We start from the raw sequence: 22,816 nt of genomic DNA on the forward strand, positions 1-22,816 counted from the left end.
GGGGGCAAAACTAGCATGGAGAATGTACACATCCTCAAAAGCCAAATGGGCCAGAATCCTTAGGAGCAAATACATATCACAAAATCAGAGAGAGGCAGTATTTTAGGGAACAAACCCACCCAAGGGATCTAGAATCTGGAATTTTATAAAAGAAAGTCTAATGCTCATATCGAACCATCTATCCTAGGATATTCGCGATGGTAAATCCGCCTTGTTCTGGGAAGATTCCTAGGGGGATACCCCCGATAGACAGTCTGATGAATACGACCGGTATAAAAGACCAAATGAAATCTTTATGGGGTAATCATGTAAGGGATTATACAACAATGGCACCAGAATCGACAATGGGATGGAAATGGAAAAACACGCTCCCATTCTTGGCAGATAACAAAGACCAAGAATTGTTGCAAATTCTTGAATGCAGAATAATAATATTAAGACCTGGGCGAGATGAGCTTATATGGTCTAAATCAAAGGATGGACCATACAACTGTAAAGATGGTTTCAAAACCATATATGATGAGGGAAACACTGCCAAGGATTACATCCCTAATACACTATGCTGGGATAAATTATGTCTCCCAAAAGCTGGCTTCTTTGCCTGGGTAGGATTTCAGGGGAAGGTCCTAACTGTTGAACAATTTAAACTTAGGGGCTACAAAGGACCCTCAATCTGTTTCTTATGCAAAAAAGACGAGGAGACAAATGACCATATATTCACAACCTGCAACTACACACAGAAATGTCGGTATTGACTGATGGCACAACTAGGTTGGTCAGGTGCCCTTATCCCTTCCCTAAAGAAATGGCTCAAAAGTTGGCAAATTATCAAAAGGAATAGCACCTTCCACAATTTATGGATATGCAGCCTAGCAATAGTAATCTGGGAGGTTTGGAAGGAGAGGAACAGGAGAATTTTTCAAGTAACGGAAATGAAGGTAGAGAATCTTATAGCAAAAATAGAAGCCTCCATCACAGAAATCTCCAATAGTAAGAATGCTACCATCCCCCAACATGATAAGACATTTACAAACTGGGATAACTGCATCAGAAGGCAGTGGAAGGGGATTAAAATCCCTCCGTTCACTGGGAAGGGTGGCATAGACAAGACCGAAGCAAGCAAAGCATGCAAATGGGTGCCCCCGGAGGTTGGATGGTGCAAACTCAACTTTGATGGAGTATCCAGAGGTAATCCAGGGGAGGCAGGGGCAGGCTGTATAATTCACTCAGATGAAGGGATTTGTATTGGATCTAGATCCAGATATCTAGGTCATTGCACTAACAATAAGGCAGAACTGTTGAGCCTAATAGAGGGTTTAAACCTTTGCAAACAATTAAAAATATCCAAATTGGAAATAGAAGGGGACTCTGAAATTATAGTTAATGCAATGAGGACCAAGACAATGCCAAACTAGGAACTCGGAAGTTTATTGGACAGAGCCCTATCTCTAATGGAAAGCTTCTTAGATTACACGCTCAATCACATATATAGGGAGGCTAATACATTGGCAGATAATCTAGCCAATTTAGGGGCAGATGGAACAAACAAAACCACATCATTAACATATAGGCAATCAGACCAGGATACTTATAGGCAGGCAGGGGTTTAGATATAATCCTGAACAGCACATTCACACACATATTGGAAGGCATACATATGTATATGCACAAATAGTGGTATATATGTACGTATATATTTATACTTATATACTTATATGTGCATACGTGCATATATATGGTATCAGATACATATATAGATGCACGTATACATATATAACTATATATATAGATACATACTCACACATATACTGATATATGCGTATATAACCATATATATACCTATCAATAATAATCTTAGAGCAGAGCTCATCATAACCCCTCCTTTGGCTCTTAATAGATTTCTCAATATAATAGATGTATACGATCATTTGTATACACAAAGTATGTTTGTATGCCTATATGGTTATATACATACATATATGCATATATATATATATATAAACATATAAATATGTATATCTATATATGCATACAGTTATATATGTATATACACACACAGACATATACACATTTAAAAATATTAATATTTACCTAGAGATATATATCTGTATATATAGATATATATAGTGAGAGAAACTGAAATAGGTATATATGCATATAGATATATATGCAGACATATATATATAGATCTATATAATATATATATATATATATGCGTAGGCATCATCATATGTCAAGACCTTATCATTTAGGTACAGTTTGAATCCTTAGCAATTATTCACTGGAGATGCTAGGGTGTAAGGCAAGCAGAGAATAAGAGAAAAACAATCAACAGCCCTATAGTCGATATGACAGGACAGTACAGGGATGGAAATCTCTCAGATTTGTCTGAGATACACATGCTCATTTGTATACATAAAACATGTTTATATACTCAAATCTATACATACATACATATATATGCATATATATATATATATGCATATAGTCATATATGTATATACATACATGGACATAAATATAATTAAGCATATATATATTTACATAGAAATATATATATATATATATGTCCACATATATATAGATATATATATACACATAGAAACTGATACATATATATATAGACACATATATATATATACATCTATATAGCATATATATATGTTTATACATCATATGTCAAAAATCATCATAAAGGCACTGCTCGACTGCTTGAGCAATCATACATTGGAGAGGCTAGGGAGTAAGGCTAACAGATAATCATGAAAAAGCAATCAACACTCCTATAGTCAATACAATAGGACAATATGGGGATGGAAATATGTCAAAGTTATCAGAAGATAATCATAATATTTACCAGGAGGTGAATGGGAAACCATCACGAGAAAAGCCTGGCATAACCGGGGTTACAACTCCATTTACCCATTATATCAGTTAACAAAATCAGTATATCTAAGTAGAGGCACCCACCATTTATCTTTGTAAAAAGATGGACTCCGGTATTCGTATATGCCCTGAGAAGCGTGAAATGTCCTTTCTCCGAGAGATCTCTAGCAAACGCTGGTCGGTTATTCTGAGATTGGAAGATGATCTAGTCATACATGCGACCAAAAGGATTCTAGGCAATGAGATTATATACTCGGAACATAGGAAACGAGTCAATAGCAGCATCTCAGCGGGGTTTGCAGCAATACTACTCACAATGGGAGAAGATAAGGCAATCAAAGTCTCACTATGCAGGCTAATATTCAAAAAAGAATATTTGGTTAACTTGGAAATGGCTATTAAATGCGTGGATGATAAGCTATATATACCTTATCCAGAAGATTACACCAAAACTGCAGAAGCCATAGACAAGGAAGAGGCTCTCAATATAGAGTTTAAGAAGCCTATTCTCAACAACAAAGATCAGAAACTATGCCGCCAAAGGCAAACAGAGATAACAAGGAGCGTTGCATTCCTCAAAAAATGGCTTGGTGTGGTAGAAGAGCCAAAAGGTGGTAGAGGAGGGTTGGACTCCGTTCCAGGCTGATAATCCCAATGATATGAAGGCTGAGGAAACATAGGCCTCTAGCATGGAAGTCGTAGATGATAAGGAGGAATAATAAGTTTTCATAACATAGTTTTGTTTGCAGTTTACTAATATAACTAATCTAATACACAGGGGTGTAGGATCTACAATTAGTACAAGGCACATATCGAACTGATTATGAAAGCACTTTGATAGAAGGATGGCTTAGAAATGTATGACTCTGTTATAGCATAGATAGCGAAGGGTAAGATACTCACTTGATGACATTTACAAAACATATAGATATACTAAAATAAGTGAAGTTTAGAATCCAGATGTTTCTTTGAGTCAGGCATATACTAAAATGCAGTAACAGGAAGTACTCTAGTAACTCTTGCATATTGGTTTAATTCAGCATTTACATTTAAACATCTATAAGACCAGAATATCATGGTAAGATCATGAACTACAGGATAGATGGGTTGTGTTATTATCAATCTCTTGTTGACCAGTGTTTATACCTCTATTATTATTGTAGCCTGGGTAATCTTTCATAGTATAGCCAACAATTTTTGATGCTGGCACATATCGAACTGTTTATGAAAGCACTTTGATATAAGGATGGCTTAGAAATGTATGACTCTGTTATAGCATAGATAGCGAAGGGTAAGATACTCACTTGATGACATTTACAAGACATACAGATATACTAAAATAAGTGAAGTTTAGAATCCGGATGTTTCTTTGAGTCAGGCATATACTAAAATGCAGTAACAGGAAGTACTCTAGTAACTCTTGCATATTGGTTTAATTCAGCATTTACATTTAGACATCTATAAGACTAGAATATCATGGTAAGATCATGAACTACAGGATAGATGGGTTGTGTTATTATCAGTCTCTTGTTGACCAGTGTTTATACCTCTATTATTATTGTAGCCTGGGTAATCTTTCATAGTATAGCCAACAATTTCTGATGCTGACTTAATATGAAAGAAGCCTGGGATATAATAACAACAGTGGAAAGTATGCAGAGATAATACTAGTTCTTCTTCTTTTTGTTCTAACACTTCATGAAGTGGTTTGCAGCAAGATTGTCTTGAAAATCTGTTTTGCAGGAAAAGCAGAAGGCAGAAAATATGGCAAAACCAGCAACAGTACACAACGAAGTCTGGTAGAAGCAAGTTAACTCATGGGAAATTATAGATACTACCTATGAAGGGCTTTTTGAATAGTCAGAATGAAGAAATTGTAAAGGATTATATGTAACTCAATAAATGATATTAGATACTGACTGGACCTATGGTCCCGGGCAAGGCCGCATGTTTTCTCCTCTCCGCTCTTTCCTATCAGCGCCCGCACTGAGCGGAGATTGTAATTTTATTTATTAATAAAATATGCCTTAGGCCTTTTGCCGAGCCAAAAAAAAAAAAAAATCAACAGTGTAGAACCTGTCAGAGCAAAGCTAAGACCATTGGTGCCAAATTGAATCGTTGGGACAACTTCAAGACTACAATGATGGTTTCACAACTATTAGAATGAAATTGAAAGCTTTGCCTACTTAAAACAAGCAATTTTGCTGCTAGCTCCAAAATCTTCCATTTTTCCATCTACTTTCCATATTTTGTACTTCCCAAAGATGTTTGGGACTATCATAATGTCATATTTCACATGAAGAACAATTGCTGACCACAAAATCGAGTATGGGAAGAAAGCAAGTCTTGACACTTCTTGACATGATGTGACAACTTTTGTTGCTCTTGCAACATCAACAATCCATTTTATAGATCACAGTCTTGGAATATGGGTCTGACCCGAGCCATCTTCAATTCACTCAAAATGCACTTACATCAAACCCTGAATCCAAGATCATGTCTATGATGTACATGAACCAATATCCATACATATTATGAGGACACACTAGGTAGAGGATGAACAAGATGTGATGTCAGGCCTCCCTTGAAATGTCATCGTACTCAAAATAATTCCTATATTATCCTTATATTGTTTGATAGTCTATTATACCCTATAGGGCCTATACCCAAATATCATTAAAAAAATCATAATTTAATGTGTCTATTATATCCATCCTTACATATTGAACTATTGATGTGTGTCTCAAATAAGCATTGATGTGTGAATCACAATGAGCAGATAGTGTTTTTTAATTCACTTGCATTTCAAAAATTCAAATATTAATTTTATATATTATTTTTACAATTGTCCTCAAAATACAGAAAAATAATTTGCCATCTTCAAAGCCAAATCCACCTGTCCTTGAAACTCAGCGAAACACTGAAATTTAGTTTGTTTGAGTTATTCAAGCAAGCTGTTTGCATGTGTAGCAATCAATTAAAACAATATTAAATCTAGTTTACAATTTGATATCTTACATGTCCTCAATAAATGTATATGCATTTTTGGTTGTTCCAGAATACACATGATTTTTTCCCATCTGCTTTTTGGCTTATGTTATTTTTAAGATATTAGTTATCTCAACATCAAAAGAATTAACCAATTCAATAGAGATCAACCAACCTAGCTTACTAAAAAGAGCCGAAATGACTTCGAAGATTTTGTTTGAAATTAATCCACAACAATTATCCAGGATGGTCTCAACTGAGTTGCAAATACATTCGATTGGAGTTTGATCTTCACAAAGAATTTCTCCTTTTGCATTAATGCGGTTCACCCCCTCCAAAACCATGCTTTCATCTATGCAAATCTGAATTAGCTCCTTCAAGGCATCTGCAGCACAAGATACAACATCTTCATTCTTGGTTGCTAAAATCCCTGCAAGCAAAGGAACACACGAGTCAAGGCTTTGGATAATTGAAAAGCTGCAAATAAAAAGAAAGAGATAAACATGAATAAATAATGCAATGCAAACTTAAGTTATTTACATTATTTTATGTGATATACGATTTCATGTAGGCATTGGAAGGACAAAACTTTTCTCCATTAGCAAGAAACAAAATCTGTAGACATAGTTAAATAGAAAATGGGAAAATGATAATTTTCTTTTTTCTATAAATGGGGAACTCCATTTTTTGGTGTTTCAGTGGATGCAAATTCCAAAAATTGATAACTTACAATTGAACCAAGTAATTTAGAACTAACTTGACGAAATAACAATCATATGGTTATTAATATGCACTAAGCATGGTTCCATTATACAACCAAGTTGTTGAATTGGAATTGAGTACAAGTACAGATATGGTATGCCCATACAACAACAAAAAATTGGGTGCGGCATCTTTTGGGTAGATCTATACATGAAAACATATAAAAGTCATAAATGTATACATATTTGCAGCATAGCAAGAACTAGATTCAAAATGGTAATTTGATATCAATCTGTCAAACTCAAATGTCATGATACATATTCATTGTTTAATATAAAATTAATGTAATTAGTAATCAGCATCACATAGATCTTCAACACAACTAACATCATCATCATCATCAGAACATTAGATGACAAAGGTAGATGAAAGAACCACAAACAACTCCGCCGCCACTCTCAAGTAAAGTGTGTTGGCTATTAGACTCCTCAAAAAGTGAAGATTGTGTGCAGCAGAAACATCCAAGTCAGCTTGCTCTAGGTCTACATCCCACAACTTCATTGTACCCTCCTTGTATTTATTATGTTTGTGCATAAAAAGGCACAAGTTGGGATGCACATAAATTAACTCCTCTACCTTCTTTGATGCCAAAAGTTGCATTTCACCAAGTGGATGAAGGAGAATGTGCTCCGATTCTACTCATATGAGGAGGAACTAACAACCTATTGAGGCAAAATTAGAGAATTACAATCATTAAATTGTAAATCAAACTTCAAATTAAGAAACAATAATTTCAAAAATGAAAAAAAAACTCAAATTTAGCGCATTTGCAGTAAAAATTAATAAACTTACTCGCACTAAAATTTTGATTGCAAGAGTCTACAAGTGTTGCAATTAATGGTCATCAATGTACCACCTAGAGTGACCATCCTTTCTATACTTGTCATGGAGAGTAGAAACTCCTTGACCATTGGAGACTACAGAATCAGCAAACTCGATCATAACTTCATCTTGCATATCAGGATTAGAAATGAGTTTAGCAAATGCTTGCCTATATCCTTCGCTGACTTTTAAATATTTGCCGGGTGGCACACTCATCAAAAAGAAATGGATTTTATCACTGTAATATTTGGGATTTGATGCAAAGGCAAGAAGATATCATGTGGTGGTTATTTTGTTCCACCAATCAACACAAATTGTTTACGCCTCTTTGAAGAAATATGTTTTAGAATCTTGCTCTTTTTCATTTATGATGGACTTCAACTTCTAAATCATTGAGTGAATGCAATCGTGCACCTCTCCTAAACATGGCTTATCCATATCACTAAAGTGGATAGTACTCATGATGGGCTCAGTGAAACTAAGAAGATACTCCATGCAAACCCACCAAGTGTCATCTAGGATCATACTTTACTTTTGTTGCCTCTCACTAATGGAATGCCTCTATACAAAACAAAATTGGTTGATTACCAAGCTAGAGAGCGCCTCCCACACCTTCACAAGTCGTCTCAATATGATTGCATCAAAGGCAAATTAGGTCTCGACAACTTATTCAAAAATTATAAAACAATAAAAAACCCTAAATTACTAAGATAAAACTATTTGTTTCTATTACCTACAATGGCTCCAATAGTAAGTACTAAGAATGATCTAAAACTGGCTTGCAACATGTGGTGGCATGCAACATTTATTTTTTGGCCTCAACATAGACTTGTTTGATCTAATCTATTTTCCTACCCAACTTTTGTAGCATGAGCTCAATGAGTGGATAACACAAAGTCTCCAAAGTATATGTGAATACCATGTTTGATCTATTCTATTTTCCAACCCAAATTTTGTAGCATGAGCTTCAGCAAGTGGGTAACACGAAGTGTCCAAAATATATGCAAATACCATTCCTAACCAACATACCTGAGTGTCGATTTCTAGCATCTTTCCATCCATTGAAAACAATGGACACACTCGTATGTTTCCACAAATGCCTGATGGAGATTCAGTAAAATTTCTATATCTTTGACCTCCTTTGACAATAAGGTGTTGTACACCTTCTCATAGCATAAGCCCATACACCCTTTGAGCATCATTAATTTTTCTTGCTATATCTTGCCAATACGGTAACCAAATAACATTTTAAAACAAACCATTCATACAAATACATCTTGCAACATTTTACTAGCATTATTTTGAAATGTTCTGTCTAATAGCCCTTTCATTCTTTTCACATTAGCAAACTCTTCTTCATTATTCTCCAAAAATGGGTGGCCCTCTACCACAACTTTAGGTATGATGTTACAAGATGGGAGAAGTAGAGGTGTCCCATAACCCCCTTCATCTTCTCAAAGGATGCCTTATTCTAAGGACAATTGTTGCATCTACTTCCTTTTACTCTCTAATATATTTTGCTATTCTAAGTACTCCATTCTTTACAAGGCAAGCTTTGATTCTCATGCCATTCACCCAATTATATGACTTTGTATACCTCTAAGTACACCCACTGCATATCTAGACATATGTCACACCACCTAGAACCTACTCTTATCATTTTTATATGCCTCCACCAAGGTAAATTTGGATCAATTTTAAAGTAGATTTGGCCCATGAAGCTAGAACTAGCTACCATTGTAATTCCTAAGGCAAAACGTTAACCAACATGTTCCATGATCCATACAAATGAAAACTGAAAAGTTGGTATATATATATATATATTTTTAACTGTAAATGTACAAGAATGAAAAACAGTTTAACATTTTGGTTGCAAAAAGAGATATCCTAACAGTTTGTGGGCCAAATGTTTCTAGATTAATTAATCAGAGAAGTGCAGTTTGCAGCCTATGAACCATGAATTGTTTATTTTGAATACTACTTAAGAAATATATGCTTATTAAAAATTCAAGTCACAGAAGCAGCAAGAATGAAATATACCAAGAAAGCAGCAAGATCAGAATACAGAAGCAGTGAGCTTGTATGGTTGGCAGTTGCAGAAACAAAAATATATCCGGCCTGTATAGTGAGCAATCATAGCAGGAAAAATTCTAACAGCTGAAAATATGTTTTTGTTTGAGTTGTATTACTAGTGAATATTGGTTTAGGGCTTAGGGCACATTTTCGATGGTCAAAAGTTGAACAAAATCATTACAAACACATTGAAAAAAACATCTGCCACCTAGAATCACCCAGGTACGCACAATTTTGACTCCAAAGAAATCCAACCTAAAAAACTCTTCTCTTGTCCAAATCCACAGGCAAATCAAACCCAATTTTGATTCTGAAATATATTGTACCAGGGGCCAGATTTGTTGATTTACCACACAACAAACACTAGTGTGTACATACATGCAGCATTCACAGTAACTACTCTATCAAATGGAGATTGGATTCTTATAATAGCTAATTCAGTCTGGTTTCAAGCACCTAATAGAATAAAATAAAGGGCAAAAACAATTGGAAGTCTAACATAAAGCTGGTTCATGCTCATGAAAAGACATCAAATGGACATTCAAGAAATGCATACCTGCAATGGAAAGAAACACACCAGGAAGCTTAGCTGCACACAAGTTCTCATCCAGCATATGAAGTTTCTGCATGCCATTCTTCAAAAAGGATGCAACAAACATTGTTTCATCTAAAGGCTGCTTGTCAAATGAAGAGACTGACAATGAAATAGAATACAACACATCTGCCAGTTCTACAGCTGGTATTTCTGCACTACCACAACTACAAAGTACTTGTAAAACACTAATGATATGCCTCATAAGTAGAGGGTGTTGAATATCTATAAGTGCCTTCAAATTTCTTAACAGTTTGGCAACAACTTTTGCAGACAGAAGTGGTAATATGAGCTTCAGAGTATTTAGGATGTGGAGGACTTTCAATTCTTCACTACAAACTTCAGTGTCTATTTGAGTTCTTACTTTATTTCCTGAATGAAGCCAGTGCTTGAACAAGGCATAAACAGCCTTACTGGCCTTTCCAAGAGCTAATGAACCCTGGAATGACTTTAAGACCTGCTCAAGGCATTCCTGCCCACATTTCCTTACCTGTTATCCATATTAAAGGAAAGAAGTCAGCAACACAACAGACATGGTTTTTTTATGTTCAAGAGTTAAGAGTGGTCGGAGCTATTTATTACTCAAAAAAGAATGATAGAAACACAATGACAATGTTCCAAATGACAAAATATTACACCCTATTGATCTGTACACATGCAATTTATTCTCTTGATTGCAGACACAAAGAAATGAATACTAGCAGTACATTAAATCAGAACAAGATCTCAAGAAGATGAACCAAAGGGAAATAGCACTCACCCTTAATAAGAATGAAACATAAGACGAAATTTTAGTTGGCTGGGAATTGTATGACTGCTTTTATATGCCTCAAATAGGGGATGTTGAATATCTAAAAGTCCCTTCAAATGTGTTAACAGTTTGGAGACAACTTTTGTAGACAGAAGTGGTAATATGAGCTTCAGAGTATTTAGGATGTGAAGGACTATACTTTCGTAGGCAATTTTCCTCTGATCTTCTAGTTTCCAGATGCACGATCTATATATATACCTTTCAGTGGAACAAGAATACTGCAAGCTTAAAAATAAAACAAAAACATATGCTTGTACCTCAAGTAACTTGATTTTTTGTAGCTAACTGGGAATGACAGAAAAATTGTTGACTTTGTAGTGGAACACTGCTAGAGTGTGCCACTAACAATTGATGTGTCCTACTTTATGAAAGATCCTAGAATATGACAACGTTTGTTGCAGAACAAATTAGTGAGCATAAGCATCAACAAGAAGACAACAATGAATATCAATGGGTGTCCACTTACGATAGATGGCCGTAGTCCCATCAATCCTTGCAAAACTATTGCAAGTCCATACAAATAAATCCTAACAAATAACTGTACCATTTGATTCTCTTTTTAACTAGACATTCTCCATGTTTTCTATTCCAAAGTTGTATTTCGCCAAAAAAAAAAATCTCCCACTTTCCGTAAAACAAAGATATAGTGCAAATTCAACCCTAATAACTAATATGTTTGGGAGGAAGTACTTTTACAAATGATATAATGCAACTGTAGATCATGCTAACCTCGCATGCAACAATAAGATACAATACAGATGCTCTTGCAGAATTCCTTCCTGGCTAAGAGACAGTGTTGACATTTTTTGCTTGGTTCGGAACTTTTGCACAAGTTCAATGTGAACATGCAAGTCGTTCGACTTATTTCTATTGTGTAATTCACTTTAATGATTAATCTGAAAGTCTTTTATTTAGTTAAACAAGTCTAATAAAGTGTAGAAAATCACTTATGAATTAGACTTATCTTCCTAGTCATCTCCTGTGTGGTATAAGATATCTATTATTGAAGATTAGATATTTTAGCCAAATAATATAAAGATAGATGCAAGATAGAAGTTCGATAACTCAGAGCAGTGTAATATTCATGTGCAACTAGAGGACTAGTTATAGAGGTTACTTGTAAGCTTTTGAAGGAATGCAAAGCAGATTCAGGTGTAAAATATTTGTCTCTCGTATTCATCATTTCCAACATTTTGATTCCACTGTTTTGTGTATGTAATTCAATGTTATTTCAGCATAAGGCAACTATACATCGTGATTGGAGTAATTAATAAGCCATACATTGTTGGAAATGTTAGTCAAACCACCTGTAATGTGTTATTGAATATCTTCAGACCTAACTGATATATTTCAAGTGGTAGATGTTGTTTTCCTCGTTGACAGGAGTCTTTTACATAAATTGACTCTTGCGTGATAAAATTATGTTTACGCAACAGACCAATCTGGTTGTTTAACTTTTTGCTCTAACTATAAAGTCGTACTATTATTTCATAGCTGCAAATACACTTCAAGAACTCGTTGATTATATATCTTTCATCTGTATTTGTATTAAGTGATGACATTGTGTTAATGTATTTAACCAAACAGTTTTAGTTCTAAACTTTTAAGTCTGTAGTGTTTTCATTTTCTAATTGGGTGTTTATTGTGTCATTTCTTGTTACCAGAAGCAGCTAACTTTCAGGTGGAAAATTGCACCTGTCACCAACATTTGCACTTTGGACTTATACAATCTGTTTCATTAGAATCTGGTAGCTTAAAAAAGGGATTCCATTGTTTTGCATGTGCAGAGTTTCGACTTTCAGCTTTCTAGCATTGCAGTATTAACCAAAAATTTGCAAATACATTGTACTCTTTTAATGAAATGATTTTTTAACAAAAAAGAAGAAAATGTTGCAGGGTTGGGGCATATAATGTGATAATACCAAGGTTTTTGCCACAATCACAGTGTCCTACTTGAATTGTAAGCTCTACAAGCTCAAAATTTAAAATCTGAAGTTTAGGTACTGAGACATTTTTAAAGCCAGATTTTGAAGGAAACACTGAGGCTTGAAAAAAGAAAGTCTAAGCCTGATGTTGATGCAATAAATCTGGTAGCTTAAAAAAGGGATTCCATTGTTTTGCATGTGCAGAGTTTCGACTTTCAGCTTTCTAGCATTGCAGTATTAACCAAAAATTTGCAAATACATTGTACTCTTTTAATGAAATGATTTTTTAACAAAAAAGAAGAAAATGTTGCAGGGTTGGGGCATATAATGTGATAATACCAAGGTTTTTGCCACAATCACAGTGTCCTACTTGAATTGTAAGCTCTACAAGCTCAAAATTTAAAATCTGAAGTTTAGGTACTGAGACATTTTTAAAGCCAGATTTTGAAGGAAACACTGAGGCTTGAAAAAAGAAAGTCTAAGCCTGATGTTGATGCAATAATAAGAGGAGATGAGTTTTCTAGTGTTTCTCCAAATTTCCAAGATAGAGAAATGCTGGTAAGGGTTTCCAGAGATGGCATTTTTTTCCACAATTTTGGGCATGGGAAAGGTATATGTATGTCTGATAATGGGCAGGAAGGGATGTGAGGTGATAGATGTGATGGCAATCATAACTGTTGATTATAATTAGGGAATGGCGGATTCCAATTGCCTTGGGCAACATTGGAAACCGCCCAAGGGGGCCAGCCCCTTCCCCAACATGTAGGGCTGGGCCCTATACCTCATGGCATCTAATAAAAGACCCCACGCTACACTCTACGCTACATACAAGCCTAACACGCCATCATGATAGGGCCAACCCTATCCCAATATATTTCGCATTATATAAATTAAAAAGGTTTTAATTTATAAGGCAAGCCGACATGTTTAGGAGTATTGCTCCACATATAAATAAGCATAAACCTCACATCACAACTCACTCATTTTTTTTTTATCATTCCATGCGAATTATACCTCTGCCTAAAATGCGAAGTTTGAAGAAGTAATATTGGCGATTTGTATCTGTCATAAAAGACGCTAATATCAAGAGCAAATACAATTGCAAGGAGAGCGAACTATTCTGCAAATACCATTACAAGGAGGGCGAACTATTCCAGATTCAAACAGCTAGAGTTGCAGTCCAGTTTCAGGCAAAGGGGCAGACTTAAGATACAATAAAGTGCTGACCTAGGGTGTGAATCTGATTGCTGATTACTGTGTTAAATGGGGCAGGCTTGAGACTTACAAAAGTGCAAACTTGTTGAAGACCTTATCAGCCCTATGTGCAATCATCTTCAAGTACTAAAGATAAGTGTTGTAATCTTCATATGAATATAATCCATAATCAGATCTGAGGATCTTTTCTGGCTGGGTTTTTCCTCCTAGGAGGTTTTCCCAGGGTAACCATGTCTTCTTCTTATTTTGTTCATTTCTATGTGATGCCTAAACCTGGAAAACTCTAAAGCTTGCATCTAATCAATTTAGTTAGAAAATAAAATCTGTTTTCTGAGTTTATATTAATCTGAAAGTGCTAAAATTTAACATGGTATCAAAGCCAAGTTGTTCTAACCGTAATCAGATCTAGCATCCTGTAGCTAGATCTTGCACTTTCTTGTTGTCGTAAAATTGATGACAAGTTCCAAGATCGAAGAGAGATTGAAAAGGTTTGTGATCAAAGGTTTAGCATGGTCACATCTTGGTCTTGTATGCTTGAAGATCTGATTCTTCAGCGTCATTCAAGCTAAGTATTTTTGAGTCATTGCATTCTTGATTGCAAGATATATTATACTCAACTTATCCAAGAAATTGAAGTATTATCGTTTGGCTGACCTAGTTCTAGGTCGTATTGATTTTATGATTCTAATTGCCTTAGTTGGTAGACTTATCTAATATAGAACATTATTTAGATATCATCATAATCTTTGATTTGCTTATTCTTTTAGAACTTAGAAGGTATTCTATATTTCCACTTGAATTTTGCAAGGTATTATAGATCGATCCTTCGTTAATGTTTTGATTGGAATCAGGAATGTCTTGGACTCATCATTCACAGTTGTCATCTATATGACTATGATCTAAATACTTGTTATGTTCTCTGCATATGTAATTTAGATATTGTTATTATATTAAATAATATGGACTGGTTCTATTATTGACTTTTGATTTAAAAGTTCTAAGTATTCTTGTGATGAATACTTATTCTAAGTGAGAAGCTATGCTTGCTTGAGTTATGTTTTTTTTAATGACCTTCATTCATGACATTTTTTTGTTGACTTGAATTCTACTTGACATGAACGACTTATGGACATGTATACAGTCATGAGGAGCTAATGATTGTTTGCCTTGGCATCATTGATAAAGTATACCAATTGAGGTGTAGAAATTTTATGTTCTATTAATTATGGAGATGAACTCTTAATGAACAGATCAAGATCACTTTGACTTAATATTTTGGCCTATGGGTAATTTTACTAATAGGTGTTCCTGATAGAAAAGTTTAGTTGAAAGATGAGCTGCAATCTTGTTCATAGTATGCAAGAGTTAATGCTAGCCTTGTAGTTCGTATAATATAGATCTTCTTCATGTGCTTTTTGACGTATGGGATTCTTCTACTATCATAAACTACCTTGAGATCTGTTTTTGTTTTGATCAAATATAAATTGTGCTTGGTGGTTAACAAAGAGTATAACTAATAAGTATTTTATCATTTTGCAGAATGATGTTGTTGTTAGATCAATTTTATCAATGCTCATTTGTTTTGATTCACTTCTGATTACTTTCCTCTGGACTGAACTGCAAATAGATGAACTAATATTATGGCTACATTCAGTCTTTGGTCTTTTCTATGTTCTTTCTTCTGATTTGAGTGAACTACTACTTTCGTTTATTGTTACACCAATGTTATAAGATGTTCTAGTAATCATGTGTTTCAGAACACAGCTTTGAGTTGTTCTCAACCTTCAAATCTGACCATTGATGTAAAGAATGAGATCTACTAAATGTGTTATGAAGAAGTTATGTGTGGCTCCTTGTTGTTTTAGAAGTGTATTAAAGATCCCTTTTGCTCTTAATGTTTTAGTGCAAACCTCTTTTTGGTTTTGTAATACCAAAGATAATGATCAACTATGGACCTTAATGGAATCTTGAGTTCTGATAATTGTAGATTCATCACTTCTCCTATAAGAGGTTGATGGGGCACGGCTGGATGATTTGTGAGGTTTGAGTATTCTTTATTGTGCTTCCTCCATCGTCTGTTCCAAGAGATTGAATTTATATCTTGTCTTACTAACATTGCATAATGTTACTATTCATTGGCTGAAACTATTTTCTACAAATCTGTGATTCTAATTATGGTTCCTCTTTGAAAGATTTCGCAATTGATCTCTTAGGATTTTCATTTTTTATTGATGACATTGGATTGGCAATCTTGTTGTGTAATCTCTTGATGGAAGTTATCCTCATCTTATCTCAATAATTGTGCTATGGGTCCACCCTATTGATTGAAAGATAGATGGACAAGATCCTTGAGATTAACATAAAAGATTGATTGTGCAAAAATTAAGAGGGAGTGCCTCCTTCTAAGTTTGGTATACTCTAACTTATGTTGGTTGATTACCTTTTGATTATGAGTATTAGCATGGAATTTTTGGGTCAAGCATTTTTTAATTTTTGAACTGACTTGATACTTGGCTATCAATCTGATATTGAAGATTAAGAGGGAGCCCTATGATCTTCAATAAAACTCTTGGTATGAAAGAGTACTTGATAAGCGGGTTTTATAAAGATTCTAACCTGTTCCTTAAAGTATTTGAAATGCTAATTCTGATTCCTTATGAAGATGATCTAACTCTGACGGATAAAGATAGCCTCATGATTTAATAAGAAAGATTTAGCTCAGAATTGAGATGGAAGATCTAAACCTAAAATGCATTACTTCTAGGTTAGAAGTGTGGCAAGGATCTAATGAAATTATTCGAAGTCAAGTTTTCTATTGTTATGTTCAGTGTTCCACGGGCGTTGGGGACGGGGGGACGGGGGGACGAGGGGGACGCGTTTCCGGGACGGGGGGACCAAGAGCCTAAATTTGGGGACGGCGGGGGGACGGCGGGGGGGGTGGCGGGGTGGTGGTGCTCATATACTTGTACATATACATATAGTACTTGAAAAACTAGTTTTGAAAAGATGTATGACAGTATTACAGTGTAAGAATTACATTTCAAATGAGACTATAGGAAATTTGAAATACTAAATCTAAATACCAAGATTTCTAAGTTGTGTTGTTATATGGAGCCTGATCAAACTCGGAGGTTAGATTTTCCCTACTTCTATCGGCGCGGTTTCCCCCTATATTTTTCAACGGGGGTTTGGGGGCAGTGCCCCCAAGTTGGGTTCAAGGGGCAGTGCCCCTTGCGCGTTCCCTATCGCGATACAGGGCGGGGTCGAGGGGCAGCGCCCCGCGAGGCCAAAAATACTTTTATTATTTTCTAAAGGCGTCGGGTGTTATTTTTCCATTGGCCCACGTCCAATTAGAGTTACCCCTTAACCCTCAAAAAACTTAAAAACTCACTTTTTTTAAAAATTTTAATTTTAAACATTGCATATAAGTGGGGGCGACAGGAGACGTCTGGGCGTCTCCCCGTCCTTGGAGAGACGTCTGCACGTCTCTTGAAGGACGGGGAGACGCCCAAACGTCTCCCAAGGAGACGTGGAGGCGTCTCCATGTCTCTTTGGGAGACGCCCAAACGTCTCCCAAGGAGACGTCTCCACGTCTCCACGTCTCCCTGGGAGACGCGGGGACGCGGGGACGTCTCCACGTCCCAGCGGCGTTTGGGTGGCGGTGGCGGGACGGCGGGGGACGTCGCGTCCCCGTCCCCCCGTCCCCGAGACGTCTCTGACGGGGGGACGCGCCCAAAAAGGGGGGGGACGCGTCCCCGTGGTTCACTGGTTATGTTAGAATTATGGATTGTAAACTTATATGGAAACTAACTTAAAGAAGTTGAGTATGTCTGCAGCCAACTATGATTTTGCAGATTCATCTGAATAGAGGCAGGTTGATTGATGAGTGTTTCAGCTAGTCAAAGCCAAGCATATTGTTGCAGCCAAGCATATTTTGATATTTGCAAGACACAATTGATTATAAGCTGAAGCTACTTAGGTTCAGATTGGTCAAGAAGTGTTACAGACAAGGAAAACACTTCAAGCATTCAACCGCTGCAATCTCTTGGACCTACAGGGACAGTCCTCAGTTGCATTGAGTATTACTGTAGCTAAATACATTGCTGCAAGTGTTGCATCAAGAGAAGCAGTGTGGTTTCTCAAAATTCTTGTTATGTTGTTTTGATTTATTATCAAGGTTGTATAGAAATACCTAACAATTCAGTGTTTTATGGCAAGACAATCCTGTGTTGCAGATGTTCTCACCAAGTCTCTTGAAGCTTGAGATAGACTTGGAGCTGTGGAGAACACCGCCTTGGTTGAAAGGGAGTCTCAACCTCAGTGATACATTGTGTTGTATCAAACCACCCTCTACGGGCAATGTAAGGTGTATTGTAATCCTCTCAAGGAGAAGAGTAATTGTTAACCATCCTCTGCGGGCAATGTAAGATGGTATTGTAATCTTCTCAGGGAGAAGAGTAATTGTTAACCATCCTCTGTGGGCAATGTAAGATGGTATTGTAATCTTCTCAGGGAGAAGAGTAATTGTTAACCATCCTTTGCGGGCAATGTAAGATGGTAGAAAAGATCCTCTCCACCCTCTGCGGGCAATGTAAGGTGGATCCAGTCTATGCTTGTGTGCGAGCTGGAAGATTATATTATGTAGTTCCATTGTATGCATGTGTGCAAGATGGAAGACTACAATATTCTGATTATGTCTATTCCATTTCTTGCTTGTGTGCAAGATGGAGGATTATGTTTATTAGATTCCATTCTATGCTTGTGTGCAAGATGGAGGACTATGTCTTCATTTTATAATATGGAGAGCAATGATTATGTATCTCCACTCTATGCTTGAGTGCAAGATGGAAGATTACGATGTTACATTCTTCTTTGGGAGAAGACTGAGGTTAAGGCAATGAATGATGGATATGCATGATCGATGGCATGGAAAGACTCCATGATGTGCATGAATAATTGTGTATGTATTCATGACTTGCAAGTGTGCATGTTAAAGTTTGAAGTCACCCTCCACAGGCAGTACAAGATGGATACTATGGGATACTTGTTGTGATCCTCTCTTAGGAATATTTGAAGGTGACAGCTAAGGTCGGATTACAATTTAAACATTGTATGTATTACTTAGGGCTGGGCCCTAATCTTGTAACTTGGTTGTAAGATTATCTTTCTCCCTAATTAAGAGGGAGTGTTGATTATAATTAGGGAATGGCGGATTCCAATTGCCTTGGGCAACATTGGAATCCGCCCAAGGGGGCCAGCCCCTTCCCCAACATGTAGGGTTGGGCCCTATACCTCATGGCATCTAATAAAAGACCCCACGCTACACTCCACGCTACATACAAGCCTAACACGCCATCATGATAGGGCCAACCCTATCCCAATATATTTCACATTAAATAAATTAAAAAGGTTTTAATTTATAAGGCAAGCTGACATGTTTAGGAGTATTGCTCCACATATAAATAAGCATAAATCTCACATCACAATTCACTCATTTTTTTTTTATCATTCCATGCGAATTATACCTCTGCCTAAAATGCGAAGTTTGAAGAAGTAATATTGGCGATTTGTATATGTCATAAAAGGCGCTAATATCAAGAGCAAATACAATTGCAAGGAGAGCGAACTATTCTGCAAATAACATTACAAGGAGGGCGAACTATTCCAAATTCAAACAGCTAGGGTTGCAATCCAGTTTCAGGCAAAGGGGCAGACTTAAGATACAATAAAGTGCTGACCTAGGGTGTGGATCTGATTGCTGATTACTGTGTTAAATGGGGCAGGATTGAGACTTACAAAAGTGCAGACTTGTTGAAGACCTTATCAGCCCTATGTGCAATCATCTTCAAGTACTAAAAATAAGTGTTGTAATCTTCACATGAATATAATCCATAATCAGATCTGAGGATCTTTTCTGGCTGGGTTTTTCCTCCTAGGAGGTTTTCCTAGGGTAACCATGTCTTGTTCTTATTTTGTTCATTTCTATGTGATGCCTAAACCTAGAAAACTCTAAATTTTGCATCTAATCAATTTAGTTAGAAAATAAAATCTGTTTTCTGAGTTTATATTAATCTGAAAGTGCTAAAAGTTAACAATAACAAGTATTGGTGTAGGGTCTTCACATGACAGACTTTTATTTTTATGTACAGTGTTTTCCTTCGCATGAATAGAGAATAATGGGAGGATTGATAGCTAGGACACATGACAGTGGCTGGCAGAACTCCCTTACAACCATTTTAGAAACACCGTGGCATCATTTGTTTTTGTCTTCAATGTATGGTTGAGTGACCAAAATTATATTCCCAGTTCTTTTGGGCTCCTAGCCTTTGTCGTGTTGCCTCTATGATATGGGCTCATCCTTAAGGAGTAGCAGGTGCAAGAGATGTGGCCAAGACCAAAAGGAGTAAGTTAGCAAAACCAAAATGATAGAGAATTTCGTTTACTGCTTGGAAAAGGAGATTGCTAATCCTAACCTCATACCTGGGTAATACACATATTAAAACAGTGCGAGACACGCAATGGATTTCAAAGAATTGATTCAATAATCAGAATGAGCAAAACGCTCATAAATAATACAAGCTATTTACAAGAATAGCAAGTTTCTAATAAGAAACTGCTGAGAAGATCGAAGACGATCTGTCTAAAATAGAATATACACTGAATGAGCATTAATACTAAAATTAACATATTTTAATATTCTATTACCCTCCCTTAATGCTCAATCTATTAACTACAACTATAGACCCCCTGAATTTTACAAATTTATCAGGACCAAGGGGCTTGGTGAAGATGTCTGCTGGCTGCTCCGAGGTAGGAACATATAGCAACTGGATAGATCCGTCTTCAACCAGCTGTCGAATATAGTGACAATGCGTTTCCACATGCTTGGTTCTTTCATGGAAGACTGGATTCTTGGCGAGTTTGAGCACTCCCTGATTATCACAGAACAAGGGAGTAGGACCTGCTTGGGAGACATGCATATCCGCAAGCATTCGTCGAAGCCAAACCGCCTCACAAGATGCCTTAACTACTCCCCGATACTCTGCTTTTGTCGAGGAGAGAGCCACAGCCTGCTGCTTCTTACTAGTCCATGTGACAGCACCAGATCCCAAACTAAACACATACCCTGCTGTAGACTTACGGTCATCAACCGAACCTGCCCAGTCAGAATCTGTGTAACCACTGAGTATAGGATCAGAACTCCAAGTGTACAGAAGTCCATAATCAAGAGTGCCACTCACATAACGCAGCACACGCTTCGCTGCTAACCAATGATCAGCCTTGGGAGCTGTCATGAAGCGTGAAATGTAACTCACTGCAAAACTGATGTCAGGTCTAGTGGCAGTAAGATAGATGAGGCTGCCCACTAGTTGCCTGAACAGAGATTCATCCACAACTGGTGAGGATGACTGAGCTGAAAGTTTGAGCCCGGGTTCCATAGGAGTAGAGGCAGGTTTGCAATCCTGCATTCTGAACCTGTCCACAAGACTTCTGGCATACTTGGACTGAGAGAGAAAGATACTGGTCTCAGTCTGCCAGACTTCAACTCCTAAGCAGTAATGTAGAAGTCCCAAATCTGTCATATCAAAGGTGCGGCACAAATCCTGTTTGATCCCAGTGATCAAATGTGCTGAACTGCCAGTAATGATTAAGTCATCCACATAGACAACCACAAACAGAATATCATTACTAGTATGCTTGATATACAGGTTTGCATCAGATGGACTCCGTTGAAAGCCATGATCTGTCAGGTACTTATCAATTTTCATGTACCAAGCCCGAGGAGGTTGTTTCAGACCATAGAGTGCTTTGACTAATCTACAGACCTTCTGTTCTTGACCAGCAACCTTGAATCCTAGGGGTTGCGTCATGTAGACTTCTTCCTGTAAGTCACCATTCAAAAAAGCACTCTTGACGTCCATCTGATGGACTTTCCAACTGAACTGGGCTGTCAAGGCAAGAACGAGCCGTATGGTACTCATTTTGGCTGTAGGAGCAAAAGTCTCCTCGTAGTCAATGCCTTCTTTCTGTGAGAACCCACGAGCAACAAGACGAGCCTTATACTTGTCTAAGGTTCCATCAGCTTTGTATTTTACTTTGTACACCCATTTGCAGCTAATGGGCTTCTTCCCTGAAGGAAGATCGGAAAGGGCCCAAGTGTGATTCTTCTGAAGACTCTGGAACTCAGCTTCCATAGCCTGTTCCCACTCAGGTATACCTTTAGCCTCTGAATATGTCTGAGGCTCAAAAACACTGTGTATGTTAGCCATGAGAGCAAAATTGACTCTATGCTGCTGTTTGCTCTTATTACGAGAGGTTCTACCCTCAATGAGCTCAGTATCCCTGAGATCACCAATGGTATTGGCCCACCATTTAGGCCGAAGAGTAGAAGTGCGAACATCTGGAGGAGCTGGAAGAGGCTCAGGATCAGGAACAGGAGCAGCAAGAGGAGGATTATTCTCCGGAGGGAACTCAGGTAGTGCATCATCGAAAATAGATTCTGCATCATCCCTCCCATCAGGCGAACCTAATGGAATAAGAACACTGTGAGGCTGATCCTCAGAACTCTGCTCAGAAGAAGGGGACTGAAAGAATCCTCTGTCTTCATCAAATACAACATCACGACTGAAGATAAGACGTTCAGTGTCTATATCTATCAGTCTGTAGGCCTTATGGTGATCACTGTATCCTGTCATCATGAGTTTCTGACTTTTGGAATCCAACTTGGAGCGCTTAGCATCT

The 22,816-nt window shown here is 37.0% G+C and overlaps 1 protein-coding gene across 3 annotated transcripts in view; it reads right to left on the reverse strand.

The window, feature by feature from the left end:
• The window catches only part of LOC131067795 (uncharacterized), a 149,655-nt gene that overhangs the window by 121,785 nt on the left and 5,054 nt on the right, over positions 1-22,816 (reverse strand). For 2 of the 3 annotated variants that reach the window (XM_058002950.2, XM_059218118.1), the window contains exons 2-3: positions 10,088-10,613; positions 6,050-6,304 (exon numbers count right to left, since the gene is read on the reverse strand). In XM_058002950.2, coding sequence (XP_057858933.2) covers positions 6,050-6,304; positions 10,088-10,613 — 781 coding nt within the window. The remainder of the gene's footprint in view (positions 1-6,049; positions 6,305-10,087; positions 10,614-22,816) is intronic. The other variant, XM_058002951.2, reaches the window with a different exon arrangement.

Source organism: Cryptomeria japonica, chromosome 3 (assembly GCF_030272615.1).
Source record: "Cryptomeria japonica chromosome 3, Sugi_1.0, whole genome shotgun sequence".
In the NCBI taxonomy this organism is placed as follows: domain Eukaryota; kingdom Viridiplantae; phylum Streptophyta; class Pinopsida; order Cupressales; family Cupressaceae; genus Cryptomeria; species Cryptomeria japonica.